At 45.3% G+C, this 27,671-nt stretch overlaps 1 protein-coding gene across 3 annotated transcripts in view; it reads right to left on the reverse strand.

Moving 5' to 3' along the window:
* Positions 1–27,671, reverse strand: part of SARS1 (seryl-tRNA synthetase 1) — a 178,614-nt gene that overhangs the window by 114,085 nt on the left and 36,858 nt on the right. For all 3 annotated transcript variants that reach the window (XM_044288249.1, XM_044288248.1, XM_044288250.1), the window contains exons 2-3: positions 25,638–25,708; positions 16,962–17,042 (exon numbers count right to left, since the gene is read on the reverse strand). In XM_044288249.1, coding sequence (XP_044144184.1) covers positions 16,962–17,042; positions 25,638–25,708 — 152 coding nt within the window. The remainder of the gene's footprint in view (positions 1–16,961; positions 17,043–25,637; positions 25,709–27,671) is intronic.

Consider the following 27,671-nt stretch of genomic DNA (forward strand, 5'->3'; position numbering starts at 1 on the left):
GGTTAACGACATTTGTAAAATTAGTTTTGAATACCTTAAGGGGTGCAGTTTCTATAATGGGGTCGTTTTTGGGTGGTTTCTATTATGTAAGCCTCACAAAGTGACTTCAGACCTGAACTGGTCCTTAAAAAGTGGGGTTTTGAAAATTTCAGAAAAATTTTGAGATTTGCTTCTAAACTTCTAAGACTTCCAACGTCCCCCAAAAATAAAATGTAATTCCCAAAATGATCCAAACAGAGTGTAGACAATTGGGGAATGTAAAGGAATAACTAATTTTTGGCCTGGTCCTTAACCACCTCCCGTCCGCCCATAGACTAAAAACGTGCAGGAGGTGGTTCTCTATTTCTGAATGGATGTTCCAGAACGTCCATTCAGAAACTGCAGCTGCACGCCAATCGTGCAGCTGCTGATCGGGTTGCCCGCTGTCAGTGATAGCAGGGCAACCCAGAGAGAATGCAGGGACAGTGCCCAGATGTCCCTGCATTCTGGATCGCTGCATACACAGCGCTCACCGAGCACTGTGTATGCAGAGCAGGAAGCTTCTTGTTCCGGCCGGGCAGTCATGTGATCGACGGGATCTGAGAGTGCAGGAGCTGTGTGAGGTCTTTCAGAGACCTCGATCAGCCCTGCACTGAGGCTGTACAGCCTCTCTGGGGGGGTGTATTTCTCCTGTAACTGGGGCTACTATGTCAGCCCCAGTTATAGGAGAAATCAACAGTGAAAAAAAAAAAAGTGAAGTAAATGTCTCCAAGAGGTCTTCTATGACCTTAGGGGAGACGAAAAGTGTAAAGAAAAAAAAAAAAAAAAAAAAGGTTTTACATGTAAATAAAAGAATTCCCTACAAATGATTTTGAAGTATAGATGGGGAGGGGGGGGGGGGGGTGTCCACAATGATTGGTATGTGTGTATGCCTAAACTGGTTGCTGGTCGACTTAAGTGGAATTGGGATATGTTTATAGGTGATTGGAAAATGGAGGGGGGTGGTAGTTTGCTAATGGTTATTGCGGTGCTGACACCGCAGGGGTGGAGATGAAGGGAGGTTGATGTAAATGTGTCCTGCATTTGTAGGGTCTGGGGCGGGGGGAGGGGTTACTTATTAGTGGGTGGTTTTATTGATTAACCACCTATGTCTGTACTGTACGACTTTATGCTTAGTTGAATGACTTGACTGTGTAGCCATATGCTTTGCAATGTGTCTATGGTATATTCCTGATAATGGATGTGCTTTTTGACAACAAAGTATGTCATAATGATGTTAAAAAGTCTGAAAACTGATAAGAGATATCTGATAAAAAATAAATAAAAAAAATACCCAAGTAAGGAATAATAAAAATACAAAAAGTTTAAAATAGAAAAAATAAAAATAGACATATTTGGTATTGCAGCGTCTGTGACGGTCGGCTCTATAAATATAGAGCATAATCAACACAGTCCGATAAACACCATAAAAAATAAATAAAATAACTGTTAAAACAAGCAATTTTTTTCACCTTACATCACAAAAAGTGCAATACCAAGTGATCAAAAAGGCATATGTCCCACAAAATGGTACCAATAAAACCTCACCTCATCCCGCAAAAAATTAGCCCCTACAAAAGAAAATCTCTCAAAAATAAAAAAAACTATAGCTCTCAGAACATGGACACATTAAAACATTGTGTAAAACTTAAATAAATAAATAAGAAAAGGTATACATATTAGGCATCGCCACATCCGTAACGATGTGCTCTAAAAAAATGTCAAAACCCCTTTTTTGAACGCTGTAAAAATAAATAAATAAAAACTGTGCTAAAAAATTTTTGGTCACCTTGCCCCATAAAGTGTTATAATGAATGATCAAAAAATCATATGTACCAAAATGTTTCCAAAATGGGGTCACTTTATCTTCTAGTTTCCAAAATGGGGTCACTTTTTGGGAGTTTCTACTGTAAGGGTGCATCAGGGGGGCTTCAAATGGGACATGGCATCTAAAAACCATGTGGAGTTCCTTTTCTTCTGCGCCCTGCCGTGTGCCCATACAGCAGTTTCTGACCACATGTGGGGTGTGTCTGTAAACCGCAGAATTTGGGTAATAAATATTGTGTTTTGTTTGGCTGTTAACAATTGATGTGTTAAAGAAAAATTTGGATTTTTTGTGAAACTCACCTGTAAAATCTTTTTCTCATCTTTTCTATTGGGGGACACAGACCATGGGTATAGCTTAGTCTATCACTAGGAGGAGACACTATGCAAATAAGAAAAAACAGCTCCTCCTCCACTGGCTATACCCCCATGCTCCAACAGGAGGACCTCAGTGCGTGCAAAAGCAGTAGGAGAAGGAGACCAAAACCAAATATTAATAAAGAAAACAGAACCGAGGAACACCGCCATCAGGCCGTTAACCATAAGGCCCCATTAGATAGAACCAACCCCTCCTGTAACAGACAAGAATGGGTGGGAACTGTGTCCCCCAAAGGAAAAGACGAGAGTTTCACACAAAAAAAAAAAAAAAAAAAAAAAAAAAAAAAAAAATCCTTTTCTCGCCCATTCCATGGGACGTCCTAGAGCAGTCCATGGGGTGGGAGACCAACACCTCCTGAGGGAAACGTCCAACGGTTAAACAGGAACCACAGCCTGCAATACCTTGCGCCCTAGGGCAGCATCAGCCGACACCAGAGAGTGCAGCTGGTAGAACTTGACAAAGGTATTTAAGGACGACCAGGTGGCCGCCTTACAAAATTGTGATGTAGAGGCTCGATTTCGCTTAACCCAGGAGACCCATGGTGGAGTGTGGGAACCCTACCCCGGGACCGATAGACAATGGCAATAGTCGACCGAATCCACCGAGCCACAGTGACCTTGGAGGTCGCCAGACCCTTACGAGGCCCCTCTGGAATCACAAAAAGGGAGTCCGAGCTGCGAAATGGGGCAGTAACCGACAGGTACACCCGCAAAGCACGGACAACATCCTTTGGGTTTGCCGGAGCGGGGCAAAAAGAGGGCAGAATTATGTCCTCATTAAGGTGGAAGGCAGAGACCACCTTGGGCAAAAAAGAAGGGACTGGGCGCAGTACCACCTTATCCTTGTGGAAGACCAAAAAGGGGCTCCTTGGAGGAAATGGTGGCCAGCTCCAATACCCTCCTGATAGAGGAGATGGCCACCAAAAAGACCACCTTCCAGGTGAGAAGACTCAGGGAAATGTCCCTCAGGGGCTCAAAAGGAGCCATCTGAAGAGAACACAGAACCAGGTTCAGATCCCATAGGGGCAGGGGAGGGACATACGGAGGGACCGAATGCGCCACCCCCTGTAGGAAGGTCCTCACCGGACCGAGCAGAGCCAGAGACCGCTGAAAGAAAATGGCCAAAGCAGAGACCCGACCCTTCAGAGAGCTCTGGGACATTCCCATCTCAAGACCCGACTGGAGAAAGGAGAGAACCACCAGAACGGAGAAACGAAGGGGAAAAACACCTAACTTTTCGCAAAAGGCAAGAAAGGCCTTCCAGGTACGATAGTATATCCGGGAGGAAGCTGGTTTCCTGGCTCTCATCATGGTCTTCACGACAGAGTCTGAGAAGCCCCTCTTCTTCAAGATGGAGGTCTCAACAGCCACGCCGTTAAACGAAGCGGCTGTAAATTCTGGTGGAAGAGCGGTCCTTGGGACAGTAGGTCCTCCCTAAGAGGAAGAGGCCTCGGAACGTCTGCCAGTATCCGAGTGACCTCCGAGAACCAGGCGCGGAGAGGCCAATCGGGGGAGATGAGTATGGCCTGGATCCCTTCCGCCACGACCCTGCAAAGAACCTTTGGGAGTAGAGGCAGTGGTGGGAAGACATAGAGGAGCGTGAAGTCTTGCCACGGAGACACCAAAGCGTCCACCCCGTACGGGCCAGGAACGTGGGAACCTTGTTGTTGAGCCTGGACGCCATCAGGTCCACGTCCGGGCAGTCCCAACGGCAACAGACGTCCTCGAATACGTCCGTGTGCAGAGACCATTTTCCCGGATCCACCCTGTTGTAGCTGAGAAAGTCTGCCATCCAGTTTTCGACCCCTGGGATGTACACTTCAGACAATATTGGAACATGAGTTTTCGCCCACTGGAGGATCCTTTACACCTCTTGCATCACCGTCCGGCTGCGGGTTCCGCCCTGATGATTGATGTAGGCCACAGCTGTGGCATTGTCCAACTGGCCCCCTACCGGGAGACCCGCTAGGAGGGAGGTCCAATGAGACAGAGAGGAAAATTGCTCTGAGCTCCAATATGTTGATCGGAAGGCGGGCTTCCGCCTCTGACCACACCCCGTGAACCGTCCGAGCCCGGAGAACGCCACCCCAACCCAGGAGACTGGCATCGGTGGTGACGACTGTCCAGGAGATTGGAAGGAAAGATCTCTCTGAAGCCAGATTCTGAAGGGACAGCCACCATGGGAGTTCCATGCGAACCCGAGGAGGTAGGCGGATCTGAGAGTCCAGACCCCTCGATGTTCTGTCCCAGAAGGACAGGATCGCCTGTTGCAGAGAGTGAAACTGGGCAAAGGGGACAGCCTCGAAGGAGGCCACCATAAGCCCCAGAACCTGCATGCACTCCCTGATGGAGATACACAGGGAATGTAGAAGGCGAGACACCGACTCTCGTATCCGTGAGAACTTGTACTCCGGAAGGAATACCAGGGCTGCAGTGGTGTCCAGAATCATCCCCAGGAAGGTCACCCTCTGGGAAGGTTGGAGAGAGGACTTTGGGAAGTTGATCAGCCAGCCGAACTGTTGCAGAGTCTGAACAGTGATCCTGACGCTGTCTTCGGCCTGGGAACGAGAGGGAGCCTTTATCAGTATGTCATCCAGGTAGGGCAACAGAGATATGCGAAGTGGTGCGAAGAAGCGCCATTAGCGGCGCCAAGATCTTTGTGAATACCCGCAGGGCAGTCGCCAGCCCAAAGGGAAGGGCAACTAACTGATAATGACGGCCGCCAATGGAGAAAAGCAGGAATCTGTGGTGAGATTCTGCGATAGGGGCATGCAGATAGGCGTCCCGGATGTCCACTGAGGCGAGGAACTCCCCTGGAAGAAGAGAAGCAATAACTGAGCGTAGGGATTCCATCCGGAAACTCTGCACCCGCAGGGACTTGTTTAAGAGCTTTAGGTCTAGGACCGGACGTACTGATGCCTCCTTCTTTGGCACTACAAAGAGATTTGAGTAGAACCCTGTACCCTGTTCCTCCAGAGGAACTGGGGCAACTACTCCCCGGACCAGAAGGGAAGAGACCGCTTGTAAAAGGGCCGAGGCTCGGGCCAGATCCCCCGGAACCTGAGAAGGGAAAAAAAGTTCCGGAGGTCTGGAAGCGAATTCTATCTTGTAACCAGAAGTTACAATTTCCAGGGCCCAGGCATCTTGAACGTGAGCTCTCCAGACCTGCTGAAAGGATAGCAGACTGCTTGGGAGCCGCAGAGCGGGCAGAACTCCCCTGGAATTGTGCCCGTGGGCGCCAGGAAGGTTGAGGCTTAAAGGGAACCTGTCACGAGTTTTATGGTGTCCTAACTAAGGGCAACATAAATAAGTGACTGATTCTCTTCGCTAAATGCTGGGTCACTTTCTTTAATTGACCCAGTCAATCTGCCAACATCTTGTATTGAAAAGCTCCAGCTGATAATGATGACTCATGAATATTTATGAGCTCCTGACTCTCCCCACCTACCAGCTGCAGATTGACAGTTATTTTCCATATGAATCCGCAGCAGGTGGGCAGGGGAGTGGCTATAGCTCTGAATTAAATATACGCTGGACTCACTGACATCACGCTCGACTCAAATCAGCTCATTACCATGTGGCATCTTTGTGTGTATATTATGAGGTAACCATCTGTCACACCAGTAAGTGAATACATCTAACGTACTTTGTAGTAGTTAATGATTGTTAGATTATAATCAAATATCTACGACAGGTTCCCTTTAAAGGAAGGCTTCTTGCGGGAGTTCTGAGAGCCGCCGGAGGAGGAGGCTGTCGCAGACCTGGAGGAGGAGAAGCCCCGAAAGGACTGGTTTCTAGAGCCAAAGGGGCGAGCTCTGAAGGCGTGCTTGGATCTAGATTGGGGCAGGTGTGTGCTCTTGCCCCCTGTGGCGTCAGAGATAATCTCGTCCAGCTTAGCACCGAAGAGCCTGGAGCCCGCAAAGGGGAGGTTAGTGAGGGAGCTCTTGGAAGAAGCGTCGGTATCCCAGACCTTCAACCAGACCTCCCTGCACTGCGTGACCGAGAAGGACGAAACCCGCGCAAAGAGAGTGCTGACGTCCAATGAGGCCTCACAGAGGAATGGAGGACGAAGTTCAGGGTGTCCGCAGAGGCAAAGTCCTGATAATTGCGCTGCAACTACACCGAAAGCACTCCCCGGCTACCAAGGCCGAGGCGAACGCGGGCCCAGAGTAAAGATGGCTTTGGAAAAAGTCCAGAGTCCTGTCAACGGAGTCCTGTAGGGAGGACCCATCCAGGACTGGTATTGCCGTATTCTTAGCCAATCTGGCCACTGGCGGGTCGACCTTAGGAGGAGAAGACCACTTCTGCACATTATCTGCTGGGAAAGGATACAGAGTATCCATGCGCCTTGTGGCAGAAAAACTGTGATTAGGGCACTCCCAAGCCTTTGAAAAGACCTTAGCGAACTTGCCATGAATGGGGAATGTGACTGCCTCTGGTGCGCCACCCCTTCTGGAGTGGAAAAGGGGGAATTCCTGGCTACTAGCAGAAGAAGGTTCCCCCTAGATGTCAAAGGTGTCACGGACCGCCGTGACCAAGTCTGCCACCATGGTGGAGAGCTTAGGCGAGGGTTCCGGCTCCGTGTCCTCGTCTGAGCCGGACCTTTTCCCTTCAGACCTGTAGTCCCTGTGAGGGGGAGAGGCTGAACACGCCTCCAGGCGAGGGGGAGAAGCAGAGTCATCCGAGGAGGGATGCTGATGCGTACGCTGCCTCTTAACTGTCGTTCATATGAACACTCGTTAGTGATCACCTGGCAATGTAATACTGTCGACGATTGCCCGATGAAAGAGCAAACTTGTTCATCATGCAATAAAAATCTGACATATTAAAAAAATATTGTTTGCATACCACTATACAGCATCGGACAAGCGATGGCATAACGATGCATTTAATAGCAGCAGTCTCCTTTGCTAGCGACCAGGCGAATGCTAGGAGGGAACGCTTCCTTCCCAACAATAGTCTGCATAATTGGGGTGTCTTAATACACCCTTTACTTTACTCTGTATGTTACCTTTTACATATATCTTATCATAGTTTAGTAAACTTTTATGTGCCTAATAATCCCCTACACAAAACAACGCTCTAGCAGAATCTGCTGATCGCTAGTGGAGGATACCCGTGCATTTCAGGGCTGTGGAGTCGGTAGATACAGTCATGTGAAAAAATTAGGACACCCTTTGAAAGCATGTGGTTTTTTGTAACATTTTTAATAAAAGGTTATTTCATCTCCGTTTCAACAATACAGAGAGATTAAAGTAATCCAACTAAACAAAGAAAACTGAAGAAAAGTCTTTTCAAGATCTTCTGTAAATGTCATTCTACAAAAATGCCTATTCTAACTGAGGAAAAAGATAGGACACCCTCACATGTATTCCCTCTTAAATTGGCTCAGATCTCACACAGGTATATCACACCAGGTGCACATAATTAGTAGATCGTTACTCTGCATGTTGAATGAGGCTTGCCCTATTTAAACCTCAGACATTTAGTTTGGTGTGCTCCTGACTGTTGAAGTGAGAGTGAGCACCATGGTGAGAGCAAAAGAGCTGTCAGAGGACTTCAGAAAAAAGATTGTAGCAGCCTATGAGTCTGGGAAGGGATTTAAAAAGATCTCAAAAGATTTTGAAATCAGCCATTCCACTGTCCGGAAGATAGTCTACAAGTGGAGGGCTTTCAAAACAACTGCCAACATGCCCAGGACTGGTCGCCCCAGCAAGTTCACCCCAAGAGCAGACCGCAAGATGCTAAAAGAGGTCTCCAAAAACCCTAAAGTGTCATCTCGAGAACTACAGCAGGCTCTGGCTACTGTTGATGTAGAAGTACATGCCTCTACAATCAGAAAGAGACTGTACAAGTTTAACTTGCATGGGAGGTGTGCAAGGAGGAAACCTTTGCTTTCCAAGAGAAACATCGAGGCCAGACTGACATTTGCCAGAGATAAAGTTGACAAAGACCAGGACTTCTGGAATAATGTTCTTTGGACAGATGAGTCCAAAATTGAATTATTTGGACACAACAGCAGAGGACATGTTTGGCGTAAACCAAACACAGCATTCCAAGAAAAGAACCTCATACCAACTGTGAAGCATGGAGGTGGAAGTGTCATGGTTTGGGGCTGCTTTGCTGCAGCAGGACCTGGTCAGCTCACCATCATAGAATCCACGATGAATTCTACTGTGTATCAGAAGGTGCTTGAAGAACATGTGAGACCATCAGTTAGAAAATTAAAGCTGAAGCGGAACTGGACCATGCAACATGACAATGACCCAAAACATACTAGTAAATCAACCAAAGATTGGCTGAAAAAGAAGAAATGGAGAGTCCTGGAATGGCCAAGTCAAAGTCCAGATTTGAATCCCATTGAGATGCTGTGGGGTGACTTGAAAAGGGCTGTACGTGCAAGAAACCCCTCAAACATCTCACAGCTGAAAAAGTTCTGCATTGAGGAGTGGGGTAAAATTTCCTCAGACCGATGTCGAAGACTGGTAGATGGCTACAAGAACCGTCTCACTGCAGTTATTTCAGCCAAAGGAGGTAACACTCGCTATTAGGGGCAAGGGTGTCCTATCTTTTTCCTCAGTTAGAATAGGCATTTTTGTAGAATGACATTTACAGAAGATCTTGAAAAGACTTTTCTTCAGTTTTCTTTGTTTAGTCGGATTACTTTAATCTCTCTGTATTGTTGAAACGGAGATGAAATAACCTTTTATTAAAAATGTTACAAAAAACCACATGCTTTCAAAGGGTGTCCTAATTTTTTCACATGACTGTAAATGCTCCGACTCCGACTCCTCAGTTTTTTGTACTTCCGACTCCGACTCCCCGACTCAGACTCCTCTGTATTTAATATGCAAATGTATTTTATACATTCCTTAAAAGGAAAGAAAGAAGTTCTTCTAAGCTCTTATAGCACAGAGAGGTAGTTGGGCAGAAGCTGCTGCCTTCTCCTTTGTGTGCTGATCTTCTGCTGAAGACAGGGCAGTGGGAGGATCCAGGAAGGGACATTTATTTTAAAACATGATTTCCCTAGAAGAATCCCATAGTCATGTTTAAAGTTTAAGATAACATTCTGAGTTTACACGTTTTATAGCCTTAGCTGAATGACAGCAGTTTTTCCAATGGTTTACAGCAGGGATGTCAAACTCGTGGCCCTCCAGCTGTTGCAAAACTACAACTCCCATCATGCCTGGGCATACTACAGCTATCAGGGAATGATAGGAGTTGTAGTTTTGCAACATCTGGAGGGCCATGAGTTTGACATCCATGGTTTACAGCTTCAGTCTTGAACTATTGACCCTCCATTCCCTTCACTTATACAAGTGTCTCTAGTCCTGCAAAACACATATTTACTTAATCCCTTATCAGTGAGAGGCTAGGTAAACCATGGGCGTTGTGTTCCCTGTAACATCAGAACACAACACAATGGAAAGTATATGTATTGCCGCTCCTAATTGTGCATTGCGTGCCATATAGTGAAGCATATGAAAAGCATGCTTCTTCACATCACTGAGCGCGTCTGTTTTGCGGTTACGTGAGGCACTGCATGCATTGACCTTTATTCTTACAGTAGAGAAGTCATTAATTATAACTGTTTATGAATTCGGACATTTAAACTTGCTTTTTTATTTTTTTATTCCAATTTAAATTTAGTAGGAGTCGGAGTCGGAGTCGGTTCATTTTTTGCCGACTCCGACTCCAGGTACCCAAAATTGACTCCGACTCCTCGACTCCGACTCCACAGCCCTGATTTACATACAGCAATCTCCTCCAAAGTATGTAGAGGAGAGAACGCTAATGCCATCTCTTATCCATCCTGTGCGGCACAAAAGATATAATTACCCGATAGACGAGCATTTTGTTCGCTCAACGGCGGTGCATTTACACCGCCAGATCATCGCTAACAAGCGTTACTAGTAAAAGTGATCCGTACAGACCAAATATCATAAAAAAATATTTACAAATGTTAAACATAAAAAAGTGATTTAAACAGCAGGTTATTTTCTGATGACACATGCCCTTTAACCCCTTAAGGACATAGGACGTACCGGTACGCCCTATTTCCCGAGTCCTTAAGGACCAAGGACGTACCGGTACGTCCTGACTTTAAAATCGGCATTCCGGCGCCGCAGGGGTTAATTTGAACAGGATGCCGGCTGAAATCATTCAGCCGGCATCCTGTTAAAACGCCAGGGGGGGTCATGTGACCCCCCCGTGTCGGCGATCGCAGCAAACCGCAGGTCAATTCAGACCTGCGGTTTGCTGCGCTTTTTGCAGTTTCTGATCCCCGCGGTCCCTGACCGCGGGGATCAGAAACTTTAGAGTGTCTAAAATCAATATAGTACACCCCCCCCTGCACCCCTGCATGATTTGATGGCAGCGGGTGGTGCAGGGGGGGTGTCGCAGGCGGTGGGGGCGTTGCGGGAGGCGGGCGGTGCGGCAGGCGGGATCGCGATCCCCCGCCCGCCTCCCATTGAATAATCGTTGGTGTACAGTGGGTATACCAGGGTGCCAGCACATTGCTGGCACCCTGGTATAAACGGCTGACATCGTTGATGCGATGTCAGCCGTTTAACCCTTTCCATACAGCGGTCCGTACGGACCGCTGTATGGAAAAGGTTAACAGTAAAAGGGAGCTCCCTCCCTCTCCGATCGGGGGGCTGCTGTGCCTTTGCAGCCCCCCGATGGGAGAGGGAGAGAGCCCCCAGACAGCCCCCCCAGAGCCCCGTCCTTACCCTTCCCCGTCTGCGCAGTTCTGACCATAACTGAGCAGACGGGGAAGGTTCCCATGACAACAGGACGCCTGCTCAGGCGTCCTGCTGTCCATGGTGCTGAACAGATCTGTGCTGAAAGCATAGATCTGTTCAGTGTAAGTAAAATACAGTTACAGATACCTATATAGGTTCTGTACTGTATTTTACAGACATCAGACCCACTGGATCTTCAAGAACCAAGTGGGTCTGGGTCAAAAAAAAAAAAAATAAGTGAAAAAAGTTAAGATAAAAAAAAAAAATCATTTATCACTGAATAAAAAAAAAAAAAAAAAAAATAAACTACACATATTAGGTATCGCCGCGTCCGTAACGACCTGATCTATAAAACGGTCATGTTACTTTCCCCGCACAGTGAACGCCATAAAAATAAAAAAATAAAAACTATGAGAAAATTGAAATTTTGCCCACCTTACTTCCCAAAAAAGGTAATAAAAGTGATCAAAAAAGTCGCATGTACGCCAAAATAGTACCAATCAAACCGTCATCTCATCCCGCAAAAAATTTGACCCTACTCAAGATAATCGCCCAAAAACTGAAAAAACTATGGCTCTTAGACTATGGAAACACTAAAACATCATTTTTTTTGTTTCAAAAATAAAATCATTGTGTAAAACCTACATAAATAAAAATAAAGTATACATATTAGGTATTGCCGCGTCCGTATCGACCGGCTCTATATAAATATCATATGACCTAACCCCTCAGGTGACCACCATAAAAAATAAAAATAATAAATTGTGCAAAAAAAGCAATTTTTTGCCATCTTACGTCACAAAAAGTGTAATAGCAAGCGATCAAAAAGTCATATGCACCCCAAAATAGTGCCAATCAAACTGTCATCTCATCCCGCAAAAAATTAGACCCTACTCAAGATAATCGCCCAAAAACTGAAAAAACTATGGCTCTCAGACTATGGAGACACTAAACAATTTTTTGGTTTTAAAAATGAAGTTATTGTATAAAACTTACATAAATAAATTGTATACATATTAGGTATCGCTGCGTCCGTGACAACCTGCTCTATAAAATTACCACGTGATCTAACCTGTCAGATGAATGTTGTAAATAACAAAAAAAAAAACGTGCCAAAAAAGCTATTTCTTGTTACCTTGCCGCACAAAAAGTGTAATATAGAGCAACCAAAAATCATATCTACCCTGAACTAGTACCAACAATACTGCCACCCTATTCCGTACTTTCTAAAATGGGGTCACTTTTTTGGAGTTTCTACTCTAGGGGTGCATCAGGGGGGCTTCAAATAGGACATGGTGTCAAAAAAACCAGTCCAGCAAAATCTGCCTTCCAAAAACCGTATGGCATTCCTTTCCTTCTGCTCCCTGCCGTGTGCCCGTACAGCGGTCTACAACCACATATGAGGTGTTTCTGTAAACTACAGAATCAGGGCCATAAATAATGAGTTTTGTTTGGCTGTTAACCCTTGCTTTGTAACTGGAAAAAAAATATTAAAATGGAAAATCTGCCAAAAAAGTGAAATTTTGAAATTGTATCTCTATTTTCCATTAAATCTTGTGCAACACCTAAAGGGTTAACAAAGTTTGTAAAATCAGTTTGAATACCTTGAGGGGTGTAGTTTCTTAGATGGGGTCACTTTTATGGAGTTTCTACTCTAGGGGTGCATCAGGGGGCTTCAAATGGGACATGGTGTCAAAAAACCAGTCCAGCAAAATCTGCCTTCCAAAAACCGTATGGCATTCCTTTCCTTCTGCGCCCTGCCGTGTGCCCGTACAGCGGTCTACAGCCACATATGAGGTGTTTCTGTAAACTACAGAATCAGGGCCATAAATAATGAGTTTTGTTTGGCTGTTAACCCTTGCTTTGTAACTGGAAAAAAAATATTAAAATGGAAAATCTGCCAAAAAAGTGAAATTTTGAAATTGTATCTCTATTTTCCATTAAATCTTGTGCAACACCTAAAGGGTTAACAAAGTTTGTAAAATCAGTTTGAATACCTTGAGGGGTGTAGTTTCTTAGATGGGGTCACTTTTATGGAGTTTCTACTCTAGGGGTGCATCAGGGGGCTTCAAATGGGACATGGTGTCAAAAAACCAGTCCAGCAAAATCTGCCTTCCAAAAACCGTATGGCATTCCTTTCCTTCTGCGCCCTGCCGTGTGCCCGTACAGCGGTCTACAGCCACATATGAGGTGTTTCTGTAAACTACAGAATCAGGGCCATAAATAATGAGTTTTGTTTGGCTGTTAACCCTTGCTTTGTAACTGGAAAAAAAATATTAAAATGGAAAATCTGCCAAAAAAGTGAAATTTTGAAATTGTATCTCTATTTTCCATTAAATCTTGTGCAACACCTAAAGGGTTAACAAAGTTTGTAAAATCAGTTTGAATACCTTGAGGGGTGTAGTTTCTTAGATGGGGTAACTTTTATGGAGTTTCTACTCTAGGGGTGCATCAGGGGGCTTCAAATGGGACATGGTGTCAAAAAACCAGTCCAGCAAAATCTGCCTTCCAAAAACCGTATGGCATTCCTTTCCTTCTGCGCCCTGCCGTGTGCCCGTACAGCGGTCTACAGCCACATATGAGGTGTTTCTGTAAACTACAGAATCAGGGCCATAAATAATGAGTTTTGTTTGGCTGTTAACCCTTGCTTTGTAACTGGAAAAAAAATATTAAAATGGAAAATCTGCCAAAAAAGTGAAATTTTGAAATTGTATCTCTATTTTCCATTAAATCTTGTGCAACACCTAAAGGGTTAACAAAGTTTGTAAAATCAGTTTTGAATACCTTGAGGGGTGTAGTTTCTTAGATGGGGTCACTTTTATGGAGTTTCTACTCTAGGGGTGCATCAGGGGGCTTCAAATGGGACATGGTGTCAAAAAAACTGTCCAGCAAAATCTGGCTTCCAAAAACCATACAGCGTACCTTTCACTCTACGCCCCGCTGTGTGGCCGTACAGTAGTTTACGGCCACATATGGGGTGTTTCTGTAAACGGCAGAGTCAGGGCAATAAAGATACAGTCTTGTTTGGCTGTTAACCCTTGCTTTGTTAGTGGAAAAAATGGGTTAAAATTGAAAATTAGGCAAAAAAATGAAATTCTCAAATTTCATCCCCATTTGCCAATAACTCTTGTGCAACACCTAAAGGGTTAACGAAGTTTGTAAAATCAGTTTTGAATACCTTGAGGGGTGTAGTTTCTTAGATGGGGTCACTTTTATGGAGTTTCTACTCTAGGGGTGCATCAGGGGGCTTCAAATGGGACATGGTGTCAAAAAAACTGTCCAGCAAAATCTGGCTTCCAAAAACCATCCGGCGCACCTTTCACTCTACGCCCCGCTGTGTGGCCGTACAGTAGTTTACGGCCACATATGGGGTGTTTCTGTAAACGGCAGAGTCAGGGCAATAAAGATACAGTCTTTTTTGGCTGTTAACCCTTGCTTTGTTAGTGGAAAAAATGGGTTAAAATTGAAAATTAGGCAAAAAAATGAAATTCTCAAATTTCATCCCCATTTGCCAATAACTCTTGTGCAACACCTAAAGGGTTAACAGAGTTTGTAAAATCAGTTTTGAATACCTTGAGGGGTGTAGTTTATAGAATGGGGTCATTTTTGGGCGGTTTCTATTATGTAAGCCTTGCAAAGTGACTTCAGAGCTGTAGTGGTCCCTAAAAATTGGGTTTTTGTAAATTTCTGAAAAATTTCAAGATTTGCTTCTAAACTTCTAAGCCTTGTAACATCCCCAAAAAATAAAATATCATTCCCAAAATAATTCAAACATGAAGTAGACATATGGGGAATGTTAAGTCATCACAATTTTTGGGGGTATTACTATGTATTACAGAAGTAGAGAAACTGAAACTTTGAAATGTGCTAATTTTTCCAAATTTTTGGTAAATTAGGTATTTTATTATGCAAAAAAATTAATTTTTTTGACTTTATTTTACCAGTGTCATGAAGTACAATATGTGACGAAAAAACAATCTCAGAATGGCCTGTATAAGTAAAAGCGTTTTAAAGTTATCAGCACTTAAAGTGACACTGGTCAGATTTGCAAAAAATGGCCTGGTCCTTAAGGTGAAAATGAGCCTGGTCCTTAAGGGGTTAAGACGTGTTAAGTCAATACATCTCTGATATTCCAGATAATACAGAGTTTTATGGCTGCGCTCTGTGAACTGAGTAGAAGTCTGAAAGGGGTAGATAAGCAGTGATATCACCTACTGTGAATGATGGATCCAATGTTATCTATATATCTAGGTGATGTCATTGTAAACCTGCCTGTAACAATAAGGAGAGGACTGCAGAAAAGTGATCTGTACAGATCAAGAAGTGGTGCTTATTATTAGGCTTAGTGGCCAGTGTGAAAGTAGCAGGATGTTAGGATTTTTTTTTTTTTTTTTTATAAGATGACAGGGAAAATTTCTAACATCACAAAATACTTTTAAATGTTTAACATAAAAATTAGACTTAATTTTTTTTTGCCATTTCCTGGTTTGCTTTATTTATTACTCCCCCGAGCGGACATCAATCAATAGCTTACACCTACATTCAAAATGTCCACAAGTGTTTTGCTGTCTGCAAATTGCAGATCCGCAAAACACGGACACCGGTGGGCTGCACATGCCAGGTACTTTAATAGAAATGCCTTTTCTTGTCCGTGTCTGCAGACAAGAATAGGACATGTTCTATTTTTTTGCGGAACGGAAGTGCGGATGCGGACAGTACACTGTGTGCTGTCCGGATCTTTTCCGGCTCCATTGAAAATGAATGGGTCCGCACCCGTTCCGCAAAATTGCAGAACGGATGCGGACGTGGGAATGGACCCTTAAAATGCAATAGTTTACATACCAACTAACTGTCACCTGGCTATTTTGCCACGAGTGGACGGGTGCAGTCAAAGGGATCCACCTCCATCTGAATAACCACTTTTGATCACAGCATCTGTCTTGTGCTGCAAGGAATGGGAGGTGTCCATGCTTGCAGGGCTCTCTTCATGCACTTCCACTGGACTTCTGAAAATAGTGTGCACTTACTGGGCTATTTTCAGAAGTCCCACAGAACTGAATCAAGAGAGCCATGCAAGCATGGGCACCTTTCCTAGCACCACAAGATGGGCCTTGTTCCCAAGACCGGTTTGGGTCACAGAGGTGGGACTCACACCTAATGGACATTTATGGCATATCCTGTGGATATGCCATAAATGTCCACATGAAAATTTCCCTTGAAATTTGACTTGGGTTACAAGTCAAGTTTCAAAGTTTTTAATGGGCTGACACTGACTTGCTAGAGGTGGCACTGGAGAAAGAAAGGTCTTTCTTTCTGAAGAAGAGCTACTGTATTTTTCCCAATAAAAGATGGACTTTTCCCCCCAAAAGTGAGGGCAAAATGTCAGTGCGTCTTATGAGGCAAATACTAAAGAGCACTTCCATGGAAGCGCCCATTAGTACAGTCGGACCTTGTGCTGTCTCTGTACTCACCACTTCCTGGTCTTCCCCTGCAGGCTCTGCACTCTGTGCTGTGACTTCACACTGTGCGACTTCTGGTCACAGCACAGCAGGAATAGTGCTGGATCTCCAGAGCGGCGGTGGTCAGATGATTATTATTTTTTTTGTCTGATCAACATTGGGGTCTGATCTTAAGTCTGATGAAAAATATGTTTTCTTATTTTTGTCTTATAGGGTGAAAAACACGGTAATTTGAAACCCAGTCTTTGGCTACCTGGCTGAAGCTGATGTGACCGCTGCAGCCGATGTGACCGCTGCAGCCATTCATTGTCCACAGTGGTAGATAGAAGACCACTGAGGCCAAGGACTGGCTGCAGCGTCACATGTATATACTTGCACGTGAGCACTGCAACCAGATAAATAAAGAACAGAGGGAGGCCGAGAAACAGCAGCTCCGGAAGTGGTGGGCATCCAAGTCAACTTTTGTAATATTACTACAGTCTCTGCCTTTGGCCACATTTTTCCATAACACGGACAACCCTTTTAAAGGCAAACTTACATTTAGTATATCTGCTGTTACTTCCTCCACATTACATATATTGTCTGGAAGAACATCAGTGTCACCAACAGGTTCCTTTTTCTGCAAAGTCAATGAAGAAAAAACAAAAATTAGCATCATGGTCTTTACAATCATAGCATGTAGTTCCTGCCTTCATTACTTGCCATGTGATGGACAACGGTTCACATACTTTAAAGAAAGGTAAAACATCAGTCATCGAACAAGCATGTATGCTCTGGCTTGGCCAAGTGTGTATGTGTTTTGAACGAGGAGAGTGGTGAAAGCCACTGCTATACACTTTTGCTGAAGGCTTACCTCTCGGGAGGGAGATGTTATGCAAAGATTTATCTCACAAAGAAACAGCCTTCTTGCTAGTGCCACCTTGTGGAAGTGGCTCCCTATGAGTTACAATCAGATTAATTAACTAAACCTTGGAATATGACAAAGGAACATTGCCAAGCCTAATATCCATCCTTGACAGCGTTTTCGGGTGCTTGCCCCTCATCAGTACTAGTAAAATACTGGCCACTGGCTGGGTGTGATGCCTTGGATGCCACTTAGGCATGGTATTATCTGTCCATGAAAAGACCAGCCCTGTATGGAGACTCACTGGAAGTGCTACATGATATGAAGATTTATTGGCAATGCTCCAAACAATATGCAAAGAGGTTATCTCACAAGATAAGTTAGCCAGTGTCACCCTATGGAAGTGGTGCCCTAAGTCAAAATCCAACTTTTCCATTTCATCCACCATGACGGCCCACATTGAGATTGATTCTTGACCTCTGTAGGGGCAGGAACACAGAGAGTTTAAGAACCCCCCACCCCTCCACCTCCTCAGTGCTTTCCTGCCCCTACAGGGGCCAACACGTGGAGAGGATCCTCCTCAAGGAGGATTACTTCGTTATTTTTCCTTTGCAGGTTCTCCAGCTGGCCTCCCGCGGCATGGGCTAAGGCTGGCCAGCTTGGAGCATCGAGGACCCTCGTCTTGGCCTATGCTGAGGCCTGTGGTCCTCCCCCATACCTCTCGTACTTCCTTCCCTCCCTAGGGAAGCAGTCGGGGGTGCCGGATTCGCGGGCGCGCGGTGTGTGTCATTCTTCGTCCGAACATGCTGTGCGCTTGTGACCGGCTGGGGGAGCAGGTGCGGCGCATGGAGCGCTCAGGAGGCAGGCCGGACGCCGCACACATCCTCTCATAGGCTCGTGCGGCGCCGGCTCTTGCCGTCACTAGAGGCGCGGCTTGATGACGTCAGACGCCGGGAAATTTGAAAAGGAAGTAGACCGCGGTTCCCTCCAGCTCTTGCCTGCTGCACAGCGATGTCTGAGACACCTGCTCCCCGCCAGGAAGGCCCTGATCCCTTGGCTGCCAGTACCGTGAGTCCCCTTCTGGGGGGTAGATATTTCAGTCTATTGTCTTTGAAATTCTAATTGTGGCATATCTGGTTGCTTCCTCACTCCAGGGCAGCAAGGAGTCGAAACCAAAAACCAAACTCTTAAAATGCTGCGCTTGCTCTAAGCGTCTCCCTGAGAACTACAAAAAAAGGTTGTGCAAGTCTTGCACATCGGAAATTTGGAAAGAAGAACAACCAGATATACTGTCTGAAATGAAATCTTTTATTGCGGACGAAATTAAGTCCTCTTTAGCCACCCTGACAGCCCCAGCTAGTACTCCCACCCCCTCCAAGAAATGCAAATTGTCCGCTATCTCCTCTTCTGAGGGCGAGGATATAGAAGTGGCTTCCACCTCATCCAGACAATTTCCTAATGAGGAACCCTTGTCTGACGGGGAAATTCCGGACGAGGATAAGAAATATTTCTTCTCCGCTGATGAAATGGAGGAGCTGCTGAGAGCAGTTAGATCCACTATGGGTATCGAGGATACCCCTAAACCCCGTACGGTACAAGACGAAATGTTTGGGGGCCTTAGATCTAAATCCACTATAGTTTTTCCCATTAATGAAAATATAAAGGAGATGATAATGGAAGAATTCTCCGGGTCTGACCAGAGGTTAGGTGTTCCTAAAGAATTCAGGAACAGGCTCTGCTTCGATCCGACTGAGTGCAAACTTTACAATCAGACCCCTAAAGTGGATCTACAGGTGGCTAAGGTAGTAAAGAAGACCGCCCTACCCTTTGAAGACTCCTCACAGTTGAGCGATCCCATGGATAGAAAGGCGGATGGGCTCCTAAAAAGATCCTGGGAGTCAGCCATGTTTGGGCTCAAGACTAATATCGCTGCTACTTCTGTTGCTAGAGCAATGTATATATGGCTAGGGGAGTTGGACACACACCTGAAAAATAAAACCCCAAGAGAAGAGATCAGAGACTCGCTCCCTCTCCTACGCTCCGCCACAGCTTTTTTGGCCGATGCCTCTGCAGAGTCGATCCGTTTCTCAGCCAAGGATGCGGCTCTTTCTAATGCAGCCCGGCGAGAGTTATGGATGAAGGCCTGGTCCGGGGACAAGGCTTCCAAGGCCAAACTTTGCTCCATCCCCTTCTCGGGGGAATTTGTCTTCGGTCCCACTCTGGATAAGATCCTAGAGGGGGCGGCAGACAAGAAAAAGGGGTTCCCAGAGAAGAAGGATTCTAAAAGGAAATCCTTTCGTCAATTCCAGCCTCAGCAGAGATCCTACAGGGGGAAAGGGAAAACTTGCCGATGGAGCTATCCCAAAGGAGGGAGAGGAAGAGACTTCATCCTCAATCCCCAAAATAGACCAAACAAACAGCAGTGACGCCAGAGTAGGGGGGCGACTGATGGGTTTTCTATCTTCCTGGAAACAGGTAACTTCAAATCCCTGGGTTCTAAATGTCATCTCTCAGGGCTACAAGATAGAATTTGTATCAGTCCCCCCAAGAAGATTCTGCATCTCACCCCAGCGCAGGTCAGAACTTCCAAAAATCTGGCAGGGCGTCCAAGACCTTTTGGACCTAGGGGTGATTCAGAGGGTCCCTATCCCAGAGGAAAGGAGAGGGTTTTATTCCAGCCTTTTTTTTAATAAAAAAACCAGACCAATCCTTTCGCACCATTATAAACCTAAAACCCCTAAACAAGTCCATTCTATACAGGAGGTTCAGGATGGAAACAATCCCATCCACAATTCCCCTGATCCAGAAGGGGGCGTTCATGTCATCGATCGATCTAAAGGACGCCTACTACCACGTCCCCATTCATCATCTCTCTCAGAAGTATCTAAGATTTGCTATAAAGGGTCAAGACGGATCAATCCATCACTTTCAATACGTGGCCCTTCCCTTCGGTATCTCCTCGGCCCCCAGGGTCTTCACAAAGGTCGTAGTGGAGATGGTGGCCTATCTTCGTCAAGAGGGAGTCACAATCATCCCATATCTCGACGACTTCCTGATCCTGGGCAATACAGAGTCCGAGAACCTCCGAGCAACGCAAAGATTCTCGGAATTCTTAAAAAATCTCGGCTGGATCATAAACTTAAAGAAATCCACCCTAATCCCATCCAGGAGGATAAGGTTCCTGGGTGTGGAACTGGACTCATCCCTGTTGAGAACTTTCCTCCCTCAGGACAAGGCCACGACTCTGACAGAAAAGATCCGAGCATTCCAGAGGTCTCGCTGCTGCTCCATCCGGAAGGCCATGAGTCTCCTGGGAAGCCTAACAGCCTGCATCCCTTCGGTTGCCTGGTGCCAAGGCCACACAAGGGTGATCCAGAGTTGGATCCTAGGCATCTGGGACGGGAAGCAGATAAGTCTGGACAAGACTTTCCGGATCCCGCAGGCCGTAAAGACAGACCTAGACTGGTGGAGAGAAAGAGGAAGACTGCTTGGAGGCCTACAGTGGCAGAACCATCCGGCCGTTCAGGTTATCACGGACACAAGCCTTGGAGGCTGGGGTGCAAAGATTGGAGATCATCTTCTACAGGGCTCCTGGCCAGCCGAGATACGAGTCAAATCCTCAAACTACAGAGAGCTGTATGCAGTCCTGGAGGCGTTATCAAGGGGAGAGAGTCTTTTAAAAGGACAACACCTAAGAGTAATGTCCGACAACACCACTACGGTTGCCTATCTGCGACATCAAGGAGGGACAAGGTCACAGCCTCTGGGTGCGTTAGCAAGAAGAATCTTCTCCTGGGCAGAAGAGAACGTCTTATCTCTCTCCGCCATCCACCTAAGGGGCTGCGAAAATACGATACCTGAGCAGGAGGACGATAGATCCAGGAGAATGGTCTCTGAACAGGGACATCTTCCGGAAAATCTCGGAAAGATGGGGCCATCCGGAGGTAGACTTGTTCGCCTCAAGAAAAAATGCGCAGGTGGAATGCTTCTGCTCCCTAAACCGGGAGGACAGACCCTGGGCAATCGATGCCCTATCGATACACTGGAAGTGGAACCTGGCCTACGCCTTCCCCCCAATACCTCTTCTTCCCCGGGTCATCCAGAAACTCCTAGGGGAACCAACTACTCTGATCCTAATAGCCCCTTCGTGGCCAAAGAGGAGTTGGTTCTCCACTCTAAAACAGCTATCACTGGAGGATCCATGGGAAATCCCTTTCCAGAGGGATGTTCTAGTCCAGGGCCCTCTACTTCATCCAGACCCAGGGATATTCAAACTGTCAGTCTGGATCCTGAGAGCGAGACATTAAGAAACAGGGGTCTTTCAGAAAAAGTGATATTTACCCTAAGGGCCAGTAGGAAAAAGGTGACGTCTGCCATCTACCTAAAGATCTGGAAGAGATACTGTTCCTGGTTAGGAGTGGAGCGCCCAGACACCTCATCCCCTCCCATCAATAGGATCTTGGACTTTCTGCAGTGCGGCTTGGAATTGGGTCTAAGACCTAGTACCCTGAAAGTCCAAGTGTCTGCTCTCAGCTCTTTTTATGACTGCAGCCTAGCTAGCCACAGATGGATCAGGAGGTTCTTTAGAGCGGTTTCAAGATTGAGACCCTCTCTGAAATCCAGGGCTCCTACTTGGGACCTTAACATTGTCCTAGAAGGCCTAACAAAACCTCCCTTTGTACCGTTATCAGAAATCTCTTTAAAACACCTTTCCCTAAAAACTGCCTTTTTAATTGCTATCACCTCAGCCAGACGTATTGGAGAGATCCAGGCCCTTTCTTGTAGGGAACCCTACCTCCAGATCACCAAAGACCACATCCGTTTAACTCTCGATCCAGGTTTTCTCCCTAAAGTAGTCTCCCCCTTTCATCGGGAACAGGAGATCTTTCTACCTTCCATCCCCAGATCTGAATCTTCAGGGTCCAGCGTTAATTTACATCCCTTAGATGTCAGGGATACAGTGATCCAGTACCTGGATTCTACCAGGGATTTTAGGGTTGATGGCAATCTCCTTGTTCAGTTTTCGGGGAAAAATAAGGGAAAGAAACTAGCTAGGTCTTCCATAGCCAGATGGATCAGATCCACCATTGAATGTTGTTACAGGTCCCAGAATATACCCAGTCCTGATAATGTTAAGGCCCACTCTACTAGGGCCACTGCCTCCTCTTGGGCTGAGAAAGGAGGAGTCTCGCTGGACCAGATTTGCAAGGCTGCAACCTGGTCAAGCTCCAATACCTTCGTAAAACATTACCGTCTTAATCTTCCGGATTCGAATGAAACTCTTTTCGGCCGGAAGGTTTTACAGGCGTTATCCCCACCCTTTTAGCTATCTGTTATGTCTCAATGTGGGCCGTCATGGTGGATGAAATGGAAAAACCGCAATTAGACTTACCGGTAATTCCGTTTCCTTGAATCCACCATGACGGCCCATACTATTCCCCTTCCCAAAAAAATTAAATAAAAAATTTTCCAAAAAAAAAAGGAGATATATACTTACGAATATATCTTTTCATATATACGTACTTTAGGATAAATAGGAGTTTAAGGGTATGAATTAATATCCTTTTACTTTTGTTCCACCTTTTCGGGTAATTGTAAAGCACTGAGGAGGTGGAGGGGTGGGGGGTTCTTAAACTCTCTATGTGTTCCTGCCCCTACAGAGGTCAAGGGTCAATCTCAATGTGGGCCGTCATGGTGGATTCAAGGAAACGGAATTACCGGTAAGTCTAATTGCGTTTTTTTAACTAAGCCTGAGATATGACAATTGTATATTGCTAAGCCAAATATCCATGTGTATATAGCTGTTTCAAGGTGCTAACCCCTGCTTAGTTAAAAAGTAAGATTTTGACTCATAGGGAGCGACTTCCACAAGTTGGCGCCAGCGAGACGATTCTCTTTCCTTGTGACATACCTCTTTGCACATTGCCTTATTGGCAATGTTCCATGTGAAAACAATCAGGGAGTCTCCATACAGGGCTGGTCTCTTCAAGGACAGCCAATACCATGTCTAAGCTGCTTTCGGGAGAACAAGAGACATTGAAATTGATTGATAATGCTCCGTGCCTCTCTGTGATCTTTTTACTACAAAATCACTAATGAGATAAAGTTGTCACTGTGATTTTGTAGTAAAAAGATCACAGAGAGGCATGGAGCATTATCAATCATGTTAATGCCCCGTGTCTCTGATGTCCGCAGCGGGATTTGGCTGTCATTCACGCAGCGGATATCACGCACGGCATCCGCTCGTGTGAAACAACCCTTAGTCTACTTTCACACTTGTGTTTTGGCTTTCCGTTTGCGAGATCCGTTCAGGGCTCTCACAAGTGGCCCAAAACGGATCAGTTTGCATTCTGAATGGAAAAGGATCCGCTCAGAATGTATCAGTTCAGTCTCCATTCTGCTTGGAGCGTTTTGATGTCAGTCTGATGAAACTGAGCCAAATGGATCCATCCTGGCACACAATGCAAGTCAACGTCTTTGCTATGTTAAAGATAATACAAACTGATCCGTTCTGAACCGATGCAGACAGTTGTATTATCTGGACGGATCTGCACAAAACGCGAGTATGAAAGTATCCTTAGAGTCAAGAACTCACCATGCGCATTAGATTGTCAGCTGGTGCTGCTGAAAACTGCAGTTTTGATGGATAACAGCATAATATCTTTACCCAGTTTCATTTGCTTTACCTCAAGGGTCTGTCCTAGGTCTTATTCTTTTTTAAAGATATTTATGACTTATTTCCAGGATAGGTTATCAGATCTGTGGTGGTACGACACCCTGGACCCCTGCCGATCAGCTGTCAGAAGAGGCCTTGAGCGCTGCAGCCTCTTCCAAGGCCAGTGACATCACTGTACATCAGTCACATGGCCTAGTTGCAGCTGAGCCCTATTCAAGTAAATGGGGCTGAGTTGCAATATCAAGCACTGCCACTGTACGATGTGGGGCGCTGTCCTTGGAAAGCTGTCAGAAGCCTACATTGTGGCTGATCAGAGCTTTGGTGAGCACAGGGCCTAGCTGAAACAGCTGATTGGCGGGGATGCCAGGATTTGGCCCTTGCTGTGATAATGATAACCTATCCCGAGGATAAGTCATCATTATCTTTTCCAGGATAACCCCTTTAATATTTTTGTAGGTGACATTAGAAGGTTTAGAGTCATTAGTAACATAGAAAAGTATTTATCTTCTCTGGATAGATAAATGGTTTAAACAATGGAAAATGAAGCAGGCTGCTGTTGAATGTCAGTATAGCACTGACAATAAAATACATGGCACTACAGGAATAGTGCAAATTTGCAAAGTATTTTAGAAGCAATCAAAAGTCTATTATAGTCCCCTTGTGGGACAAATAAATGGTTAAAAGGGGTTGGCCACTTTCTGGTTATTGTTGACCAATGTGTATATAATATTATATGGAACTTACTAATATAGCCTTTGTTGAAATTCTGCACTATTTTATATATTTCATAAGGTACATTGAGTATTTTGTACTGTCCACACAGAGGTCCTGTCCATAAAATGGCTGCTGATGGAGGGTCATGTGACCAGGCAAATCACCTCCACGTGATATCTTCTCCCTTCAGATACACTGCACCTGCCATCTGTACTTGTTCTGTTTGGAGTTTAATGCAGGTGCAGTGTGTCTGAGTGGAGGTGATTTGCCTGGTCACATGACCCTCCATCAGCAGCCATTTTATGGACAGGATCTCCGTGTGGACAGCACAAAAGACTCCATGTACCTTATGAAATATAGAAAATGGTGCAGAATGTCAACAAAGGTTATATTAGTTAGGGTACTTTCACACTAGTGTTGTTGGAATCTGGAAGGCAAACTGTATACAAAACTGAAAGCTTTTTGTTCCGGATCCGGTTATATACCGAATCCGTCTCATCCGGAATAACTTTTACAAAGATCAAAAGCAAAACTAGCTCCTCCTATATCCCGGCGCATGCGCAGACCAGAAAACCGGATCCAGCATTAATACATCTCTATGGAAATTAATGCCGGATCCGGCAAGTGTGGTATTGTTCCGGGATCCTGCCCTGAAAAAATACCCGTTGCATCGGTATTTTGTCCGGTCGAATACTGTACAAGGGATGGAACTGAAGACATCCTGATGTATACTGAACAGATTGCTGTCCATTCAGAGTGCATTAGGACAAAACTGATGCGTTTTTTTCCGGTATTGAGACCCTTTATCGGATTTCAAAACCGTAAAAGAATAATGCTAGTGTGAAAGTACCCTAAGTGTTATATAATAATATTATATACACATTGGTCAACAATAACCAGATTGGATTATAAGCCATTTACAGGTTCGCTTTTTTTCACTAATGCAAACAAGAGTAAAAAAAACTGCACTTAATGCTTACCTTCATTTTTTCACCAATGCTTTTGCTACACAGGTTCTTAGACTTGTTCAAAGCATCTGTCTGAAATCTACCTAGAAAGACAAATATTAAAATATGCAACATTTTGCCAGTATTCTGCCTCCTTCATACACTTTTTTTTTTACTTTTTAAAATGCAACTTAGGGCTTGTTCACATCTACATTAGGGTACTTTCACACTAACGTTTTTCTTTTCCGGTATTGAGTTCCGTCCTAGGGGCTTAATACCGGAAAAAAACTGATCACTTTTATCATAATGCATTCTGAATGGAGAGCATTCCGTTCAGTATGCATCAGGATGTCTTCAGTTCAGTCCCTCTTACTTTTTTTGGATGGAGAAAATACCGCAGCATGCTGCAGTTTTCTCTCCGGTCAAAAATCCTGAACACTTGCCGGGATGCCAGTGTAGCGTTATACTACCCTACCTCGTGAGATTTCCCTACCTCCTGACTTCCCGTCGCACGGCTAATGACGTGAGTAGGCGTTCCTGAGTTTTGACGATCTGCGCATGCGCAAACCGTCAGTTTAAGGAAAATCTCAGCGTTCAGCTTTACACCGAGACACTGCGCATGTGCAGGAGAGCCTCAGTAGGGAAATATTACGGCCCATAAACTGTCGGTTTGCACATGCGCAAATAGTCAAAACTCAGGAACGCCTCCTCACGTCATTAGCCGTGCGACGGGAAGTCAGGAGGTAGGGAAATCTCACGAAGTAGGGTAATGTAACGCTACACCAGATCCGGCATTCATTTACATGGAAGTGTATTAGTGCCGGATCCGGCATTAAGTGTTCCGCAGACCTTTAAAAATACAAAAAATAATAATACTGGATCCGTTTTTCCGGATGACACCGGAGAGACGGATCCGGTATTTCAATGCATTTGTCAGACGGATTCACATCCAGATCAGTCTGACAAATGGCAGTTTGCGTTCGGATTTACGGATCCGGCAGTGGAACTGCCTGCCGGAATCCTCTGCCGCAAGTGTGAAAGTACCCTTAGAGGGGAGCCTTTGCAGATTCCAGCAAAAGACCGGATGAAAAAAATCCTGCAGGATGTTACAAAAAAAAAAATCTGATTTGTTGATACACAGGATAAAAAAAAAAAAAAAAAACTATGCAACGCTTCCAGTAGCAATAAAAAAAAAATAAAAAAATTATATAACCCACAGGGACTCTTTCTGGCCACAATAGTGATGGAAAAGTTGTTTCAAGGGGACTAACACCTGGACTGTGGCATGCCGGAGGAGGATCCATGGCAAAACTCCCATGAAAAATTACGTAGTTGACGCAGAGTCGGGTTTTAATCCATAAAGGGCATAAATCACCTAACATGTCTAAATTGTTTGGAATAACGTGCTTTAAAACATCCAGTGTGTGTATACGATCAGGTATCAGGTAGTGCAAGGGTTACGCCCGCTTCACAGTGACAGACCAAACTCCCCGTTTAACGCACCGCAAACAGTCCTTTTGCACAACCGCAAACTCCCCATTTGCACAAGGTTGGATACCAAGCTAGCCATGTCCCGTTCCTTGTCCTCACTGACATCATTGAAGGTCTCTTCCTCCACCCAGCCACGTACAACACCAAGGGTCCCGAAAGGTGATAACAAGCCCCCTGGGACGCCTGCTGTGGTTGGTCTTCCACCTCCTCAAAGCCACCTTCCTCCTCTGACTCCTCTTCTTCAGTCTCCTCTCTGCGTTGCCGCAGGTCCAGCTATCGACAACGTCAAGGCTGCTTCTGGTGGTGATGGCGACCACAACTCTTCCTCTTCATGCTCATCTACGGCCTGATCCAGCACTCTTCGCAGGGCACGCTCCAGAAAAAACGCATATGGAATGAGGTCGATGATGTTGCCTTGGGTTTGTCACCTCCACAAAAGAATGTATGAGCCTACAGCCATTGTGCATGAGCGTTCAGTAACGCGGCCAAAAAATACCCAGCTCCGCAGAGGCTGTCCTCTTTTTTTATAAAAAAAAAAAAATCTGTGCTTAACAGTTTACTCTCTGTTTTGTCCCC

This window comes from Bufo gargarizans, chromosome 3 (genome assembly GCF_014858855.1).
Source record: "Bufo gargarizans isolate SCDJY-AF-19 chromosome 3, ASM1485885v1, whole genome shotgun sequence".
NCBI classification, from domain to species: domain Eukaryota; kingdom Metazoa; phylum Chordata; class Amphibia; order Anura; family Bufonidae; genus Bufo; species Bufo gargarizans.